Genomic DNA, 18,547 nt, shown 5'->3' with positions numbered 1-18,547 from the left:
TTCCCAATTATCTTGGTTAATTATCAGTTAAATTTTAGTGATCTGAAATTTCTAGGCTGAGGTGAGACTCCATCTTGGAGTGTCACCCCTGGGTTATCCCTTCCCTTCCTTTTCCAGAGTTTTCCTGATGTTTTGGGGGTTCTTTGTCCTCACAACCCCTCCACTGCTTTTGCATCCACAGGGAGAGGTTGGCAGTCCTGGAAAAGAGGGAATTCCGGGATCTGATGGACAGCATGGACCAAAGGTGAGGATCTGAACCGCCACAGAATCATGGAATGCTTTCGGAAGGGACATTAAAGGTCATCCCACAAGAGTTTTCCCAGAAGTTTTCCCAAATCCACCTCTGGAAAATGCCCATTTCTTCCACAGGGCAGAAACTGGGTTTTCCTGGGTCTGCTCCCATAAATCAGCATGGATTGGGTGAGGATTCCTGGATATTGGGATTGGGATCTTTACTCACCTCCTCAGCTGAGTTCATCCATCCCAATCCCGATGCCCCACAGGCTTTTTTCCATTTTAATGGGAATTTTCCCTCTCCTGGAATACCACTGGTGCCCAGACTGAGGTGACACTCAGTAAATAACCCTAATCCAAGGAAAAACCAGTTAATTCCCAAATTCCCAGCCTTTCCAAGCCCATGTTATCCATGATTTTACCTTGGCTCTTTCCAGGGCGAGCCAGGAGCCTCAGGCAGCGACGGCGCCTCGGGAATTCCTGGGGAGAAAGGAGAAAAGGTTGGTGCTGAGCACGCTGCCATTCCCAAGGAACAAATCCCACATCCATCAGGTGCAGTTAACAGAATTTAACATTTTCCACATCACTGGAGCCCTTTCCAGAGGGGAAATGTCGACTGGCTGGAACGTTAGGGTTGGGAATGCAGTTGGAAAAGGGCAGGAGAGAGAGAGAGCTCTCCTTAAATTCTCCTCCATGCGTGGATAAAATCCCAGTGTGAGGAGAAGCCATCCAGAGGGGCTGGGAGTCCCTGGCAGAGGAATTCCACCACCATTCCCAGGATAAATCCCTGGGATCAAAGTGGATCCAGCTGTGGTCGCTTGGCATGGGAAATGGGAGAGGTCTCCAAGCTGATCCCGAGTTCTGTTCTCATCTCCTTGAGGAATTCCCACCTGGACCACTCCCCACCAATCTTCCTTCTCAGGCTTCCTTAATTTCCTGCTCTATTCCTTAAAAAAAAACACACCTAAATTTGTACTCTGCCATATGGGGGGAAAAACTGGGATTTCTGCTAAAACAGTAAATTTTTAAGGGAAAAAAAACCCAAACAAAATCTCAGCAGCCCCATCAAACCTCTTGGCATTTTCCAGCCCTTCAGGCCCTTCCTGCATTCCAGTCTCCAATGGATTTGGGATCTTAAAGGATTTTATTGATAACAAATCTCTTCCCCATCCCCGATGGTCGAACACCTCCCGAAGTCTCTGGTTGGTGACTCGGGGACCATTCCCAGGGAATTCTCATTCCCTTCCTCTCCTGGCCCTCTCCTCTCCCACAGATTCCTTTCCCACCTCTGCTGGGTGTTGGATTTTTCCTCCTGCTGGGTTTCATGGAAATCTTTTCTGTTCCAGAAGCTCCAGGAGAAGGCTCAGTGGCGAAGATGAAATTTATGGGTTTGGGATCTTCCTCTTTCCTCGTTTTTCCCGGGGTTACAAATGAAGGGGCTCTGGGAATTTGGGGATTCCAGGGAATAGTTGGATGGGAAATCAAGTCACCAAGCACCTTCTGGACAAGGAAAGGTGGAGAGCAAAGTTCCCACAGCAAGGAATGTGGGAGCTGATCCCAAATTCCCAGTGCCATGGAAGGGTTTGGATGGGGTTTGGCTGCCCCATCCCTAAAAGCCCTGTGATTCCCAGGGAGCCAAGGGAGTCCCAGGACTGGGAGGATTCAAGGGACAAGCGGGATGGCCTGGGAAGCCTGGAGGGGCCGGAGCAGCTGGACCTCGAGGGCCACAGGGAGAGCCAGGCCCACAGGTGAGCTCAGGTCCCGAATCCCACGGGAATCCCACGGGAATCCCACAGGTCCGGAATCCCACAGGAATCTCACAGGAATCCAACAGGTCCCGAATCCCACAGGAATCCCAGCAGGTTCTGAATCCCACAGGTCCCGAATCCCACAGATCCTGAATCCAACAGGAATCCCACAGGTCCCAAATCTCACAGGAATTCCACAGATCCTGAATCCCATGGGAATCCCAGCAGGTCCTGAATCCCACAGGAATCCCACAGATCCTGAATCAATAGGAAACCCACAGGTCCTCAATCCCATGGGAATCCCAGCAGGCCCTGAATCCCACAGGTCCCAAACCCCACAGGTCCTGAATCCCACAGGAATCCCACAGATCCTCAGTCCCACAGATCCTGAATCCCAAGGAACCCCACAGATCCTGAACCCCACAGATCCTGAATTCCGCAGGTCCTGAGTCCCACAGGAATCCTAGAAGGTTCTCAATCCCACAGGAATCCCACAGATCCTGAATCCAACAGGAAACCCAAAGGTTCTCAATCCCACGGGAATCCCAGCAGGCCCTGAATCCCACAGGATTCACTGATCCTGAATTCCACAGGTCCTCAACACCACAGTCCTGAACCCCACAGGTTCTGAATCCCACAGGAATCCCACAGATCCTGAATCCCACAGGAAACCCAAAGGTCCTCAATCCCACGGGAATCCCAGGAGGCCCTGAATCCCAGGAGGTCCTGATTCCCACAGGTCTTGAATCCCACAGATCCTGAATCCCACAGGTTTTGAATCCCACAGATCCTGAATCCCACAGGTTTTGAATCCCACAGATCCTGAATCCCACAGGTTTTGAATCCCACAGGTCCCGAATCCCACAGGTTTTGAATCCCACAGGTCCCAAACCCCACAGGTTCTGAATCCCACAGGAATCCCAGCAGGTCCTGAATCCCACAGGATTCACGGATCCTGCATTCCACAGGTCCTGAATCCCACAGATCCTGAATCCCACAGATCCCAAACCCCCCAGGAATCCCACAGATCCCAAATCCCACAGGTTCTGAATCCCACAGGAATCCCAGGAGGTCCTGAATCCCACAGAATTCACAGATCCTGAATCCCACACATCCTGCATTCCACAGGTCCTCAATCCCGCAGGATTCACACAGATCCCGAATCCCACAGATCCCAAACCCCACAGGTTCTGAATCCCACAGGAATCCCAGGAGGTCCTGAATCCCACAGAATTCACAGATCCTGAATTCCACAGGTCCTCAATCCCGCAGGATTCACACAGATCCTGAATCCCACAGATCCCAAACCCCACAGGAATCCCACAGATCCCAAACCCCCCAGGAATCCCACAGATCCCAAACCCCACAGGGATCCACTCCCTGGATTCCCTCTCCCAGCTCCTTTTCCTCCTTTCCCTCTCTCCAGGGGCAGGTCTGACCTCTCCATGCAGAGATAATTCCGGGGGATCAGGGCACCAAGAGGTTCATTATCCCGGGATCAGGGTGCCGGGTTGGGAAGGAGCTGCTGCCTCTCAGCTCCCCATTTTAATGAACATTTCTGCATTCCAGCCACGCCAGGCACCTTTAGAGACGTAGGGAAAAAAAATCCTGGGAAATGAGATGTTAATTCCATCGATGAGCAGGATCACCCTGCCCTGGAAGTTTTCTTCAGACAGCTCTGAGAAATAAATGACTTTCCAAAGTGAAAAAAAGGCTGGAAAGGAAAATTCCCTCTGTGGTTTTGCAGGGGGAGTTTCAGGCTTGGATTAAAGGACACAAGAATTACCTGGAAGATCCAAGAATCGAAGAAAAGCTGGAAGAAAATAACCTGGAAAACCAAATTTTATCCGCTTGATTCCTGACAATGAGAGCAATGATTTGGATTTTGGAGGATGGAATCTGGGACAATCCCCAGTTTTCTGGGAAAATCTGAGTGAGTCTGGATCTCATCAGATCCACCCTCCTGGATCTCCAAGGTCATCTTATCCTACAGATCTTGGCAGGAATTCTGACATGGATGGGCCACTAAAAAGTCTCTATTCCACCTCACTCCAGCAGAATTTTCCTACTTTTTTCCCAAGCTGATATCCATTAACAACTCCTACTCCTACACCACATCAGCTCCAGCAAGATCAAATATTGGTGGGGTTTTGGCAAACCCCACGTGAAATATAATGTTTTAATTAATTAAGTTATTAAAAACTACAATACTGATATCTGGAACAGGAGATGTTGATCAGAACATGAGGCTGCTTTTCAGGAAGACAAAAAATGTGTGATCCCATGGAATTCCCCCCCAAAAAAAGGGATTTAAGGCAAGAAGAGGGATGCAGGGCAGAAAGGATAAACTCAACCCACATCCAGAAATTCCCAAATTTTTTTTTTTTGTTGCACAAGATCTCCTTAATCAACTCCTTTATCAACTCCTTAATCAACTCCTTTATCACAAAGTCAGCTTTAAAACAACTCCTAATTTTTTATATTTTTTTCCCCCAAAGACACTTGGATTTTCTCCCTGCTAATTTGCCTTATGGAAGCTGAATTTTACCTGGAAAATACCTCTGGAAATTGGCATCTTCCTCAAAAATAAGAGCTTGAGGTCACTGAATAAGGATGCTGGAAGTATGATGGGGATCTTTAAAAGGAATTTTGAAGGGTGGTTATAGGAAGAAGGTGGAAAAAGGTCCTTCCAGAACAATAAAATATGGATTAAATCCCGCTCCAGCCCACGGAAACAAAATTATTCTTCCTTCTCTTGCTCCCCAGGCTGTGCCTTGCCATGAAAAATAAATCAAAGGAATCACAGGAGGGAGGAGGGAGCCAAAAGTACAAGATTCCCTCATGGATATTTAAAAAGGCTGGAATTTTTGATGTTATTAGCGAGCCCAGAAAAGCCTGTCTGGGATAATAAATGGCTTTTTTTTTGGACACTGATTAAAGAGAGGCTGTGAGGTGCCACTCTTTCCACCCACACCGCTCCTTGGCTTCTCCTGGAATTAAAGGAGAAGCTCCAGGAATGGCTTGTGGGGTTGGGAGAGAGGGGGGGAAAAAATTCCAGAGCAGATTCCCATCCCAGGTTGGGTTTTGGGGGGAAAATCCCAGAGAAACTTGGGATATCTCTGGAAGTGCTGACAGAACTCTCCTTTTCCTCCCCAGGGCCCGCCAGGGAGAAGAGGGAGATCCCAGCTCTGCCTCCAGGGACCCCCGGGCGTGGAGGGGCCCAAAGGAGAAGTGGTCAGTGTGGGAATGATCCCCTGGGCTTCCCAAAATTCCACATGGGGTTTGGATGAACCAGAGTGGGAGATGAAATCCAGGGATCAAGTCAGGAAGAGGTGGATGCATGGAGAGGGTCTGGCCTGCACAGAATCTTTGGGAATCAGCCCAAGCAGAAGATTCGAAACTGGAGCTGCAATTCCAGGGCTGGAAAGATGGAAAACCCAGGAGATGTTGAGCTTTGTCAACCAGGGATGAAAACACCCTGACAAATTTTCCGCTCAGAACTGCTGGAAACTGGATTTGTGGAGCTTCCAGGTTTCAGCTCTCCAGATCTTCCAACAAGAGCAGAGCCATGGGAATCCCAAATTCCAGGCACTGGACAAGGGCAGTGCTGCCCAAATTCCTGCCTGGAGGTGTCTCCAGCTGGGGGGAAGATTCCTTTGGGAAAACATCAAACTTTGGATCAGCACATCCCCGAGGCAGAGCAGGGATGAACCGATAATCAGCGCGGGGTGATTAATGCGCAATTAATGCTCAGCAGAGAATTCCAACAAGAGCTTTGGATCCCAATCCCAACCAGGTTGGGGTCGGTCCCTGCACCCTGCAAACCCCAAAGTCCCGAGGGATTTCAGGGTCAGGAGTGGCCCTGCTTTAACTCCGTGTGCTGCTGGTGGATAATGTGATTTTCCCTGGCACTGGAAGTGAGCGTGGATTGAGAAAAATGATCCTGCCGGCTTTAATTGGGATCATCCTTCTTGTGCTCCTTGTCCTTTAATATTTTGAAGCGCCCTTAATCCACAAATCCAGTTTCCAGCAGTTCTGAGCGGAAAATTTGTCGGGGTGTTTTTATCCCTGGTTGACAAAGCTCAACATCTCCCGGTTTTTCCATTTTTCCAGCACTGGAATTGCAGCTCCAGTTTCGAATCTTCTGCTTGGGCTGATTCCCAAAGATTCTGTGCAGGCCAGACCCTCTCCATGCATCCACCTCTTCCTGACTTGATCCACGGATTTCATCTCCCACTCCGGAGATTTTCCATCCCCTTTCCTCCCCTCCTTTCCCGTCTCTTCAGGGGAAGATCTGACCTCTCCATGGAGAGATAATTGCGAGTGATCAGGACACCAAGTTGTTAATTATCCCAGGATCAGGAGCCGCTGGCTCTCAGCTCCCGTTTTTAATGAATGTCGTTGTGATGGGGCAGAGCTCCCAAAAAAACTGGGATCTGATGGACACACGGACGAGGCCATGCCTGTCAGCCCGCTGAGCCTGACAGATATCCCTGAAATTTATGGGAAAACACGTGAGGCTTTTTGCCCATCTCCCTGCTGAGCTGTCATCCCCGAGGAGCACTTATCCCCCGAGCATTTCACGGAGATGTGATAATGATCCCAGTGTTTTTGACAGGGGGAAAACGGTCCCGCCGGGCAGAAAGGAGCCAAGGGAGAGCCGGGCCTTTCCGTGAGTGCTTCCTCCCCAGATCCTTTCCCATTTCGGGGGGAAAATGGAGAAAATCGGCCCAACAGCCCTAAGAGGCCGAGGGGAGGAGGGAAACGCTGAGAAACGGATTTGCGCTGAGAACGCCTGGGAAATGAGGCTGTGGTGCTGGCCAGGGACAGCAGGGCAGGGGCAGAGCTGGGCTCTACAAAGCCAAGCCTAAAGCACCAGGCAGATTTTCCCTCCCCCATCTTTGCCGTGATTCCCAGCTCCTGATTGTCCGACAGGATCGGCGCTCCGGGGCTGATCCCAGCCAAAGGAAAAGCAGCAGAGGGAAATGTGCCCCGTTTTCAAAGCCTTTAGGGAAAAGCTGCTGCCCTGGGCTTCCAAATCCTGAGGAAGAAGGAGGGGTTGAGCCACTTGGATCAGGACAAAATTCCTGTTGCAGCTCCCTCCGCATCCCTTCATCCCGGATTTTGTGCCGCTTGACTGACATGAGACAATATTTCCATTTTCCCAGGGTGTGGAATCATTTTCCTAGCAGGATTAATTTTAGCAAGGGGGCTGTGGGAAAGGATCCCCTAAATTCAGACTGCTGAGAATTCCAGCTCCCTGCATGGGAAAAATGCCCCAAAATCTGGAATCCCAAGAAGGATGAGAGGTGATGGCCCCAGGAAGTCCAGCAGGACATCGACCATCCCACAGGGATGATTCCCAATGGGATCAGTGGCTGTTAGCCATCCCAGGGATGAAGGATGGGCTCCAAATCCAGGAGATTGGAGGTCTCATTCCAGCGTTGGCTGGGACAGAGGCAGGGAAGGCAGGAGGAGGTGCAGCTCCAAACCATCAGATGTGGTTCCACATTCCCAAGGGGCAATCCTGGAGGATAACTTGGATGCAGGTGGCTCCAAGGCTTTTCAGAGCTCAGGGGAGTTTGAGAGATGGTGGCTTTGGGGACAATGCCAGGAGGGGGGGGACCCTCAGCCCAGGCTCGAGGGGTGACGTGGGTTGATGGGGGGCAAGGGTTTTTACAGACCCTTCCAGTTTGGGATGTGGAAGGGTTTGGGATGGAAGAGGCCTTAAAAACCACCCAATTCCAAGGCAGGGATTCCAACAGAGAGCTGGACTCGATGGTTTCATCGATCCCTTCCATGGGACATGGAATGTTTGGGATGGAAGGGACCTTAAAAATCACCCACTCCTTGGAAAGCCAGCCCAGGCCTGAGGGGCGACATGGGTTGGGGTCCCATTCCTCATGGCCAGAGGAACTGGTTTCAGGAAAACCAGGAATTTCCAAAGGGAATGAGCCACAAATCTTGGGTGGAGCTCCCCATCACACCAAATCTCCCCTCACACCCCAAACGAAGCGGCTCCACCTCGGTGGGACAACACCAGCAGGGTGGGGACACTCCTTGGAAAGCCAGCCCAGGTTTGAGGTGTGACTTGGGTTGGGATCCCATTCCTGGTGGCCAGAGGAGCTGCAGGAACACCAGGAATTTCCAGAGGGAATGAGGTGCAAACCTTGAAGCCAAGCTCCTTGTGACACCAAACCTCAGCTCTCGTTCCACCTCGGTGGCACAAGCAGGGAGATGGTGCCGGGGCTGGAACTAATCCCTAAATTCCATTTTCCCACTCTGGCACAGGAGGAAGAGGTGAAGGAAGTGCTGAGGAGCGAAATGAGAGGGATTTGTGGTGAGTTGGCCCCGTGGTGACCCTGCCAGCAGCTAAATTGGAGCCATTTCCGTGCCAGCACGCCTCCAAACGTCACCGTCAGCAGCAGGTGGAGCTGGGGCCCCGCTCCAGGAGTGTGGAATTCCAGGCCCTGCAGATTCCTGACCTCCTGAAACTCTCCATTTTTATCTCTTAACCCCACCCTCTCTTCCCATTTGGTTTTGTCAGTGGATCTTTCCCCCATTTCCTCGTGGATTGGGAAGGTGCTGGGTCACTTGGAGGTCACTGAACCTTTTAATTCCCAGTTTTTTGTGCCATTCCTCGGCACACAGAACTCTCTGCTCCCACAGGGAATAACTGCCACCAGCACCACAAAAAAAAAAAAAAAATCCCCAAAACACCACACAAACAAATAAAATTAAAAAAAAAAAAACAAACACGCAAACAAAAAAAAGCCAACAAAACAAAAACCAAAAACCACCACATTTGGGAATGGTTTTATCCCAGAATCCCAACACTGAAATTTTTGGGAGGGTCTTGCTTTTTTTGCCCTGAAGAAATCCATTTATTTGAGATCCAGCAGAACCTTCCTGCCCCATTCCCTGGGCTTTCCCTATGGATATGGAAGATTTTTAGGTTCACCACCACTCCTAGGAAGCATTTGGATCCTTGAAAAGGTGGGAAAAGGGATGAAAAATAATCCATAAAAAGAATTATTTCCTTGGAAAATCTTATTTATGTTGGGGGAAAAAAAAAAAGCAGCAAACAAACTCTTCCCTGTCTCTTCTGTCTGCAGGTTGTGGAGGTGAGTTGGGAAGGATGTCCATGGAAAAGGGTAAGGCTGGGAATTCGTGCAGGAAAGGATCTTCTCCTTGCCCCAAAGCAGCCCAAAACTGCAAGTAAAAAGTTGTTTTTAGGGATAAATGGGTTTTTTTCTGGGATTCAGTGCAGAAAATGTTGGATCACCACCAGCTTGTGGATCCTGGTTTGAGGGGGATGGGTCTTCCCGAGAGGAATCTGAGGGATCAGAGGGACACCTGGAAGTCTCCTGTTTTCACCCTCTCCTCCAGGACGTGATCAAATCCCTTCCTGACTCCCAGCTTTTAAAGCTGAGCCCACAGAAATCCCAATCCCTGCCCACAAAATTCTGGGATTGCTCCACCATCCCAAACCATCTCCAGGACTCAGGGAATCCTCAAATCCGATGGTCCCCGGAGCCTGGAGGGCCGATCTGCCCACCCCAAAGCCCCAGATTCACCCTCAGTGACCCTCCATCCACAGGGCTGGAGGTGGCTGAAGTCCACAGGAGGCTCCAAGGGTATTCCCAGCCTCGGGAACACGCCAGGAACGGTGGGAATTGGGAAGAAGAGCTTGGCACAACTCACGGCAAGGCCACGGTGAAGCCGTTCATGGAGCCGCCTCCACTCCTTGCAGGTGAGTTCAGCCTCCTCCCTCCCATCCTTCCCACCATGGAATGGATCCTCTGGAGCATTCCATGATAAATCCTCTTCCCTGGAATTGGGCAGGAATGAGGCAGGGATGGGACTCCCAGTGAGGGCTCCCACGCTCTCGTAGGGGACACAAGCCCATGCCCCTGGAAGGTGAGGAAAACCTAAATATTTGTGGGATCCGTGGTGATCCCAGCCTTCCAAAGGGTTCCTTTCAAGGAGCTGGGAGGAGGCAGCTGTTCCCAGGCTGGATTTTGTCCCACTTTTCCCACCACATCCTTGGCAAGTTCCAGTAAAACTTCCAAGCAGGCAGAAATGGCATCTCTGAGACCAAACACTCATCCCAGACTATTCCTGTCGTGAACGTTGTAATAAAGGATAAAACCACAGCTTAAAAACACGGAAAAACGTTTTCCAGGAGATTTTCCTTGTGGAAAAACAACTGGAGCTGTTCCTGTTAGTGTTTTCCAAGAGGGAAGGGCCCTGGGAGAGCCAGATCTGCTCCTGGAGCAGGGCAAGAGCCACCCACAGACCTCCTGATCTCCTCACCAGGGGCTTGGAATTCCATCTGGATTGGTGGGAGAGAGGGAAAAAATTGAGGGATTGTGGAGTAATTCGTGGCAGGATTCCTCCTACTTGGAGTTCAAAATTCAAACTTCAGGACAGGATTAAAAAGCAGGGAGGGTTTGGGATCATTTCTTGTAGTTCAGCTGATCAAGAGGCTCAGATTTTGTTAAAATTAAAAGGATTGAAAAGGAGGGAGGGTTTGGGATCATTTCTTGTAAATCAGCTGATCAAGAGGCTCAGATTTTGTTAAAATTAAAAGGATTAAAAAGCAGGGAGGGTTTGGGATCATTTCTTGTAGTTCAGCTGATCAAGAGGCTCAGATTTTGTTAAAATTAAAAGGATTGAAAAGGAGGGAGGGTTTGGGATCATTTCTTGTAAATCAGCTGATCAAGAGGCTCAGATTTTGTCGCCAGGAGGAAGAGGAGGAGGGCTGGGTACAACAGATGGCACAGCTGAAATAAATTAAAATTCCCATTGCCCTGAGCAGGACCCCCCAGTGTTGTCACCTTTACACCCCAAAATCAGCTGCAGTGTTGTCCTGCACTTTACAGGTGTGGGGGTTTATTATGGGATGTAAGTGCGATGTTCTTGGGGAATTTCTTCCAAATTAGGGGCATGGAGCAGTGGAATGGTTTTCCAGCCTGGGGGTTTAATTAAACCTGATCAAACACTGTCAATAAATTCCTCTTGGTCACCCCAAAAATATCCTCTAGGGGAGGTCTCAATGCTCCAAATTCCAGTCTAAGAGGGAGCTGGACCCCATGAGCCTTCCAACACCTTCCAGTTTGGACATGGAATGGTTTGGGATGGAAGGGACCTTAAAAATCATCCACTTCCGAGGCAGGGAGTCCAGCAGAGATTTGGGTTCCAGGGTTTTCACGGACCCTTCAAATTTAGGAATGGAAGGGTTTGTGATAGCCTCAAAAATCATCCAATTCCAGGCCAAGGGGTCCAACAGAGATCTGGATTCCAGGATTTTTACAGGCCTCTTTCCAGTTGGGGACATGGAAGGGGTTTGGGATGGAAGGGTCCATAAAAATCACCCAATTCCAAGCCAGGGATTTCAACAGAAAGTTGGACTGAATGGTCTTTATTGATCCCTTCCAGTCTGAGACGTGGAATTGTTTGGGATGGAAGGGTCCTTAAAAATCATCCAGTTCCAGGCCAAGGGGTCCCACGGAGATTTGGATTCCAGGGTTTTTACAGCCCCCTTTCCAATCTGAGGCATGGAACAGTTTGGGGTTGGAAAGGGCCTTAAGGATCATCCAATTCCAAGCCAGGGATTCCAACAGAAAGTTGGACTGAATGGTCTTTATTGATCCCTCCCAATCTGAGACATGGAATTATTTGGGATGGAAGGGTCCTTAAAAATCATCCAAGGGGTCCCACAGAGATTTGGATTCCAGGGTTTTTACAGCCCCCTTTCCAACCTGAGGCATGGATCAGTCGGGGTTGGAAGGGGCCTTAAGGATCATCCAATTCCAAGCTCGTATTCTATGATTCCATGATTCCCCAGGATGGAAAGCTTTGGGAAGGGTTTTGAGTGAAACCCATCGATGACAGCCCCACGTAAGGAACGAACACATCCCAAAAAACCCAGCCAGGCCTAGATCCATCCCCCAGCAATCCCGGGCGCTCTCCCGACGTCTGTGCCGGACGTCAGACTCTCCCATCCGGCCCCAAACTCGATTTATTCCGCGGCAGCGCTCGGGCTCAGACGGACGGGACGTTCCAGGTGTTATTGAATCACGGCAGCGGCCAACAATCCCATTACCACCAGGCTGAGGCAGGAGGGCTCATAAATCCCTCTGCTAAGCGACGGGCGCCGAGCGGCTCCGGACGCTAACAGCATTCTGCGGACGGAGCGATATTGCCGCCAGATTCCAATCGCTCCCGGCTTCTCCGAGCCTCCCCAGCTCCAGCCTGACATTTATCTCCGGCAAACAACCACCAACACTTCCACCTTCTCTGACGAACGCCCAACCTTTCCCACGGAGTTGTTTAACACCATTAAGGGTTTTATTGCCGCCGGCTCCTGGCCGCCCGTGGCCGGTTGCTCCGTGACATTTATTAGGAGAACTCGTTAGCCACGGAAGGCTGCGAGGAGCTTCATTTAAATGAGGGATAATTTGTTTGCACGCCCTCATTCCCTTGTGTGATTTCCTTGGCTTTTATCCCCCCCAGCCCCGGCGCGGCAGACGGCGGGAGCCTCTCGGGGAGAAGCCGACAGCCAATTACCAGGTGAAAAGCTGGGAATTAAGTGGCATTTTGGGAAGTCACTTCCCAGGTGGGAAGGGCTGCTCGGCCTCGGGATCAAGGGATGCGGCACTGAAGGAGTTACACGAGGTTAAAACTCAGTTTGGGCTTGGCTTAAAGCAGCTGGGTTTGCCCCCGGGGTGCTGAGCTGGTGGTGAAGGAACTGGAGGGGGCTTTGATCCAGAAAAACACGCTGGGAGGATCCTCCTGGAATTCCCTGAATGCAAATATTCCTGTGAAAATATCCCACCCAGAGTCCAGGGTTTAACCATCCCTTTGGAAAAGTCAGGGGCCTCCATGGAGGGAATCACAGGGATGGATGATGGAGCAACACAGACCTCATCCCACACTGGGAATCCACTGCTGGATGTGCCCCTTGTCCCCTCTGGGAATCCACTCCTGGATATCCCCATTTTTCCACTATGGGAATCCACTGCTGAATGTGTCCGTTGTCCACTCTGGGAATCAACTCTAATTCCCTCCTTTGTTTAATATGGGAATCCACTCCTGGATATTCCCATTTTTCCACTCTGGGGATCCACTGTTGGATTCCCTCCTTTGTCCACTCTGGGAATCCACTCCTGGATATCCCCATTTTTCCACTGCTGGATGTGCCCTTTGTCCGCTCTGGGATCCAGCCCAGGGGTGGGTGTGGGGTGGTTTCCAGAGCAAATCCAACCCATGGATGGTTATGGGGGTGTTTTCCAAAGCACATCCTTTTCCCACCTGGATCCAACCCCTGGATGGTTGTGGAGGTGTTTTCCAGAATGGATCCAACCCCTGGGGTGGGTGTGGGGTATTTTCCCACTGGGATCAAGCCCATGGGAATCGTGGGGTTTTTTCCCACTGGGATCCAACCCATGGGAATCATGGGGTGTTTTCCCATGTGGATCCAACCCATGGGAATCATGGGGTGTTTTCCCACTGGGATCCAACCCATGGGAATCATGGGATGTTTTCCCACTGGGATCCAACCCATGGGAATCGTGGGGTGTTTTCCCACTGGGATCCAACCCATGGGAATCATGGGGTGTTTTCCCACTGGGATCCATCCCATGGGAATCGTGGGGTGTTTTCCCACTGGGATCCAACCCATGGGAATCATGGGGTGTTTTCCCACTGGGATCCAACCCATGGGAATCATGGGACGTTTTCCCACGTGGATCCAACCCATGGGAATCGTGGGGTGTTTTCCTGCAGCCCGGTGCCTGCAGCCCATGGATGAGGGCTCCTGCCAGCACCATTCCCTGCTCTGGTACTTCCACAGCCCCACCAACTCCTGCAGGCCCTTCCTGTTCGGGGGCTGCCGAGGGAACAGCAACCGCTTCCCATCCCGGCGGGAATGCCAGCGCCGCTGCCAGAGCCCCCCAGGTGAGCCTGGGCCCCCCAAATTCCCTCCTGCTCCAGCCAGGAGAGAGGCCAGAGCAGGAAAACCTATCCAGGGTCTGCCCACCGCCGCTTCCTCAAGGTGGAAGCGCCAGGAGGTTGCAGGGTTGTCTTCCCTTCACTTTCCCAGATCGTTCCCAGGAGCTCCTGGACATTCCCCCTGGGCTAATTCCATGGGTGGGATGGGCATGGATCCACCTGGACACCAGGTCCTGATGTTCTCGACACCTTTTGTGCTTTCCAAGGACTGAAATTTTGCAGGGATTTGTGCCCTGAGAGCCCTGGAATGTTCCATCCAAGCACAGTCTGGCATCTCCAGGCAGAGCCTGCAGTCTAATCCAGACCAGTTTAGGTCTGGATTAACAGCCCAGGGTTGGGGTCTCACCTCACCCAGGGGTTCAGTGGGAAAATCTCCTGGAAGCACAGCTTGGCTCCCATTGCCAGATCCAGGGGTTTTGGGATCCATTTGTGTGGATTTTCCCTCATCTCCAGGAAAAATGGCGCCTGGCAGGAATGCAAACCCTGCTCCAAGCAGGGCTGGAGCTGTGACTGGTCCCAGCTTTCCAAGGAAAACATTCCTCTCTCGGAATTCCCTCTGCCTGGAGAACCTGTGGGGAGAAAAATCCATGCCTTCTCCACAATCCATTTAAAAAATCCCTGGTGAGGTTCATCTGCTCTGGGTTTGAGGGAAACTTAAAAAAGAGAGAGGAATTAAAGGCTCAGATCCATCATTTTGGGAATCACTCCAAGGGCTTGAAATCCAGGCCCAGCAGCACCAGGAAACAAGTGAAGCTCCTCCTGCCCAGTTTTTTTCCAGGGAACTTCACCTCCAGCACAGTCTGTGGGAAGAAACAGCCCCTGGGAATGGGATTAATCCCAATCCAAGACAGATCCCTGAGTCCTCCGTGTGCCCATTTTTCCTGGCTGATCCTAAGCAGAGCCAGGATCCAGCCAGGATTGGGATATTTGCTTTTTGTGGATGTGGGGTGGGACAATCCCGTGGTGTCAGGGACCTCCCAAGCCGCCGTGAGCTCGGGAATTCCAAGAGGGAGCCCAAACTGCAGCCAGCATTCCCACTGTTTCCCTCTTTTTCCCAAACCAGGCAGAGGGAGATGAGCAGCTCCAAGTGCTTCATTTAAACCCAACAGGATTGGGAGGAGTGACTGCAACACCCCCGGGATGGACAAGGAAAACAAACAGCAAGACTATGGAAAAAAAATGTCAGAAAACTGGAATTATGGACATGAGGGGATGAGGAGAGGGAAACCTCTGGGTGCTCAGGAAAAGGAGGTTGGGAAGGGCAGAATTCCTGAGCCAAACTGGGTGGCACAAATTCCCAAGTTTTATTTTTGTAAAATAAAATTGTCTCGATGCTGGGGAATTCTGGATCACTCGCCCGGAAGAGGGAAACCTTGGGAATGGCAGGGAAAGGTGGGAATATCCATTTTTCCAGCTGGATCAGGTGGAGCCCCATCCCTTTTGGCCTGGCCCTAAATTCCCTGGGGCCTTTAGGAATTCTCACCTTCTCCACTTGGGAATTCCCTGGGGACTTTAGGAATTCTCATCTTCTCCACTTGGGAATTCCCTGTGGCCTTTAGGAATTCCCACCTTCTCCTCCACTTGGGAATTCCCTGGACAGGTTAAAAAGAGCCATCCCAAAATCTCCAAGAAAAAAATAGGGATCCAAGCCAGGCTTCTTCCTAAAAAAATGCCACTTGCAATTCCTCAAGGAGCCTGGGGCTGCAGCTTGTGGAAATCCAAGAAGAGGCGTGGAAATCCAGCAAGAGGGATTCCAAATCCCTGGATTTTGGAATCCAGACCCAGCTGAGAGGGGTCCTGCTCCATGGGACAATCCCTGGGAAAGGTTACAGGGTTTCCAGTGGGAAAACAGGGATTTATTAAAAGTTTTACATGCAATTTGGTAAAACTGAGCTCAGATTTCCCAGATTTCAGAGTTCCCAGATTTCCAATTTCCCACGATTCGGGGTTGGCTCTTTGTTCCTGGTAGCACAGGTAGGAAAAGGATTCTCCTCACTCCCAAAATCCCAGGATTTTCCTCCCCCACAATGTCCCAGGCACTGAGGAGGGAGGAGCAGAGATTTGGGGACCTTAGTTCCTTTTCCTCCCCAAAAAAAAAGACCAGAAAAACAGGGAATTTTGTAAGCCCTTTCCAGACAATTCCAACCTCTCCTCCTGAAATCCTGGTCTGTCCTGAGATGTCCTTGGGCAGGAAAAACATTCCAGAAAAATATTCCCTGGGAGAAGAAACAAAACATTCCCAGTGGGAAAAGCAGCTGGGAGGGAAGGGAGGGATTGGGCTTTTCCTCATGGCTTGGGAACAAGTGGAATTCTGGGAAACATTCCCACATTTTCCCATTTTCCTGTGTGGATTTACCCAGGAATGCTGAAGGATGCTGATCTTGGCATGCTGCAGCCTCTGGAATTCACCATCCCAGGGAATATGGAATGAGTGGAATTCCAGCCCCAAGGGAGCTGAGACCATGCAGGGAAATAAAGGAATTGAAATGATCAGGAAATCACCTCATTCCCAAAATAAATGGGCAAAAATGATCAGGGAAGGGGAGACTTGCAGGACCCACAGGTTCCCTGGCTGGAAAATAAAATCATGGAATGGTTTGGATTGAAGGGACTTCAAGGAATATCCAATTCCACCCCTGCCATGGACGGGGAATCTTCCACCATCCCAGGCTGCTCCAGCCCCAGTGCCCAGCCTGGCCTGGGACACTGCAGGGATGCAGGGGCAGCCCCAGCTGCTCTGGCAATCCCAGCCCAGCCAGGAATTCCCAATTCCCAAGATCCTATCCATCCCTGCCCTATTCCAGTTTAAAGCCATTCCCTGTGTCCTATTGCTCCATATTAAAAATCCTCTTCCTTCCATTCCATTAAGGATAACGACCTATTCAATAATTAAGTGCTCATTAAGAACTCAAAGTGGAATTTTTTCCCAAATCCAAGAGCAAAAATCCCTCATCCTTCCTATGGATCCCTTGGGGGGCTCTTCCCAACTCCTTTGGATGCTCCAGGACCAGGAGGCCAAACCCTTCTCCAGCCTTTAGGGTTTGGGATTTGGAGCCAAACGTTGGGAAGTTCTCACCGAGGCTGAGGAGACCCCAAGCAGCAGAAATTCCATGAAAATCCTTTTTAGGGCTGGGAATGCACAGGGGGGGAGGCAGCAGGAGGGGAGGATCAGACCTGTGGGATCTGGGAGCCTGAGGAAATTCCCTTCCTGTGTTGTCATTCCCAGGATTTTTTGGCCAATCCCTTCATTTTCCCTTTCCAGCCCAGTGCCATCCCCAAAGATCAGACCTCACCTCCCTGGCTTTGGAATTTCTCAGCAGCTTTTGGCTCCAAATCCCAAATCCAAGGCTGCAGAAGGATTTGGCCTCTGGTCCAGGAGCATCCAAAGGAGCTAGGAAGAGCCTCCCAAGGGAAGGATTTGGCTCAAAATCCTCCACCAAAATCCACGTTCCCGAGGGATCCAAGTGATTTAATCCAGGTTTGGAAGAGCTGGGAAGTGAAAACCAATATTTAGGCAGGCCTAAGGTCAAGCTCAGTGGATTAAACCCAGCTCAAATTCCCATCAGAGCTCGGGGAAGCTGAGAACTGGAATTTTTTTTTAATCTCCCCCGGATTAATCCAATGTTCCCTACGGATTTGCCATCCAGGCTTTGGCAGGGCCACGGCATTCCGGGAACGGAGCCCCGGCGCTTCCCTGGAAATGTCAGGGCAGCCTAATCGAGTTCCTTGAAATTATCTCAGGCCAGGAGTGGGGGGAGAGCTTTCAGGTTTTCTGGTGGCTTTCCAGGCTCTGAAGCAGAAAATTCCTGAGCATCCTTTGGAGAAAGGCCTTGGGAAAAGCCGAGCTGCGGAAATCTGGGATTTAAAGCACCTGACGCCAGCTCGCGAACCCGCATGGGATCTGGACATAAAGAGGGAATTTGGAATGGGATTTGTGGCTCAGGGTGCAAATCATGGATTTAGGAGCGCTCCCAGCCCCTTTCCAGGAGGGGATTCCTGGGATAGTGGGTGTTGGAATACGGACTCCTGCATCCAGCCGGGATCCGGGAGCGCCCCGGCCCCGGTGTCGGTTCCTAAGCAACCCCGAGACGGGAGAAGGGCTGGGGAGGGAGGAGAGGCTGCCCGGGGATAATTCGGTAATTGGATAACGAGCAGCCCTGAGATGGCCACGGCTGGGCTGAGCCTCACCCGGCACCCTCTGGATGCGCCGGGAGACGGGATCGGATCCGTCGGGAAGGAGCCGGCAAAATCCGGCCAGGTGGAGAAGCAGCCCGGGAAATCCCTGCTGGAGTTCCCAGCTGGAACTGGGCTCGTTAATTATGGATTCTTGCAGCGGGAGCAATTAAAGGAGGGCTGGATTTAATCCTGGAGTCACGGAGGGGTTTGGTTGGAAGGATCCTAAAGCTCATCCCGTGGCCAGGGACACCTCCCACGATCCCGGGTCATTCCAAGCCTCATCCAACCTGGCCTAAATCTGGGAAAAGCCTCCGTGACTCCCTCCGTCCTCTCTGGGAGCTTTTCCTGCCACCCACCATTCTTTTGGGGTGAAA

General features: G+C 51.0%; 1 protein-coding gene across 1 annotated transcript in view; it reads left to right on the top strand.

Moving 5' to 3' along the window:
- Positions 1–17,727, top strand: part of LOC311154209 (uncharacterized protein) — a gene marked incomplete at both ends in the record, with an annotated part of 98,137 nt that extends 80,410 nt beyond the window's left edge. Inside the window, 11 exons of the mRNA XM_084206484.1 lie at positions 182–244; positions 672–734; positions 1,866–1,982; positions 5,139–5,216; positions 6,601–6,654; positions 8,274–8,322; positions 9,098–9,106; positions 9,583–9,735; positions 12,501–12,557; positions 13,773–13,943; positions 17,645–17,727. Of these exons, the coding sequence (XP_084062610.1) occupies positions 182–244; positions 672–734; positions 1,866–1,982; positions 5,139–5,216; positions 6,601–6,654; positions 8,274–8,322; positions 9,098–9,106; positions 9,583–9,735; positions 12,501–12,557; positions 13,773–13,943; positions 17,645–17,727 (897 nt within the window). The remainder of the gene's footprint in view (positions 1–181; positions 245–671; positions 735–1,865; positions 1,983–5,138; positions 5,217–6,600; positions 6,655–8,273; positions 8,323–9,097; positions 9,107–9,582; positions 9,736–12,500; positions 12,558–13,772; positions 13,944–17,644) is intronic.
- Between the last annotated feature and the right edge of the window lie 820 nt (positions 17,728–18,547).

Source organism: Fringilla coelebs, assembly GCF_963513975.1.
Source record: "Fringilla coelebs genome assembly, chromosome: 5".
In the NCBI taxonomy this organism is placed as follows: domain Eukaryota; kingdom Metazoa; phylum Chordata; class Aves; order Passeriformes; family Fringillidae; genus Fringilla; species Fringilla coelebs.
Note: the sequence above shows the minus strand (reverse complement) of the source record. Positions and strands in the feature narration are given on the sequence as shown.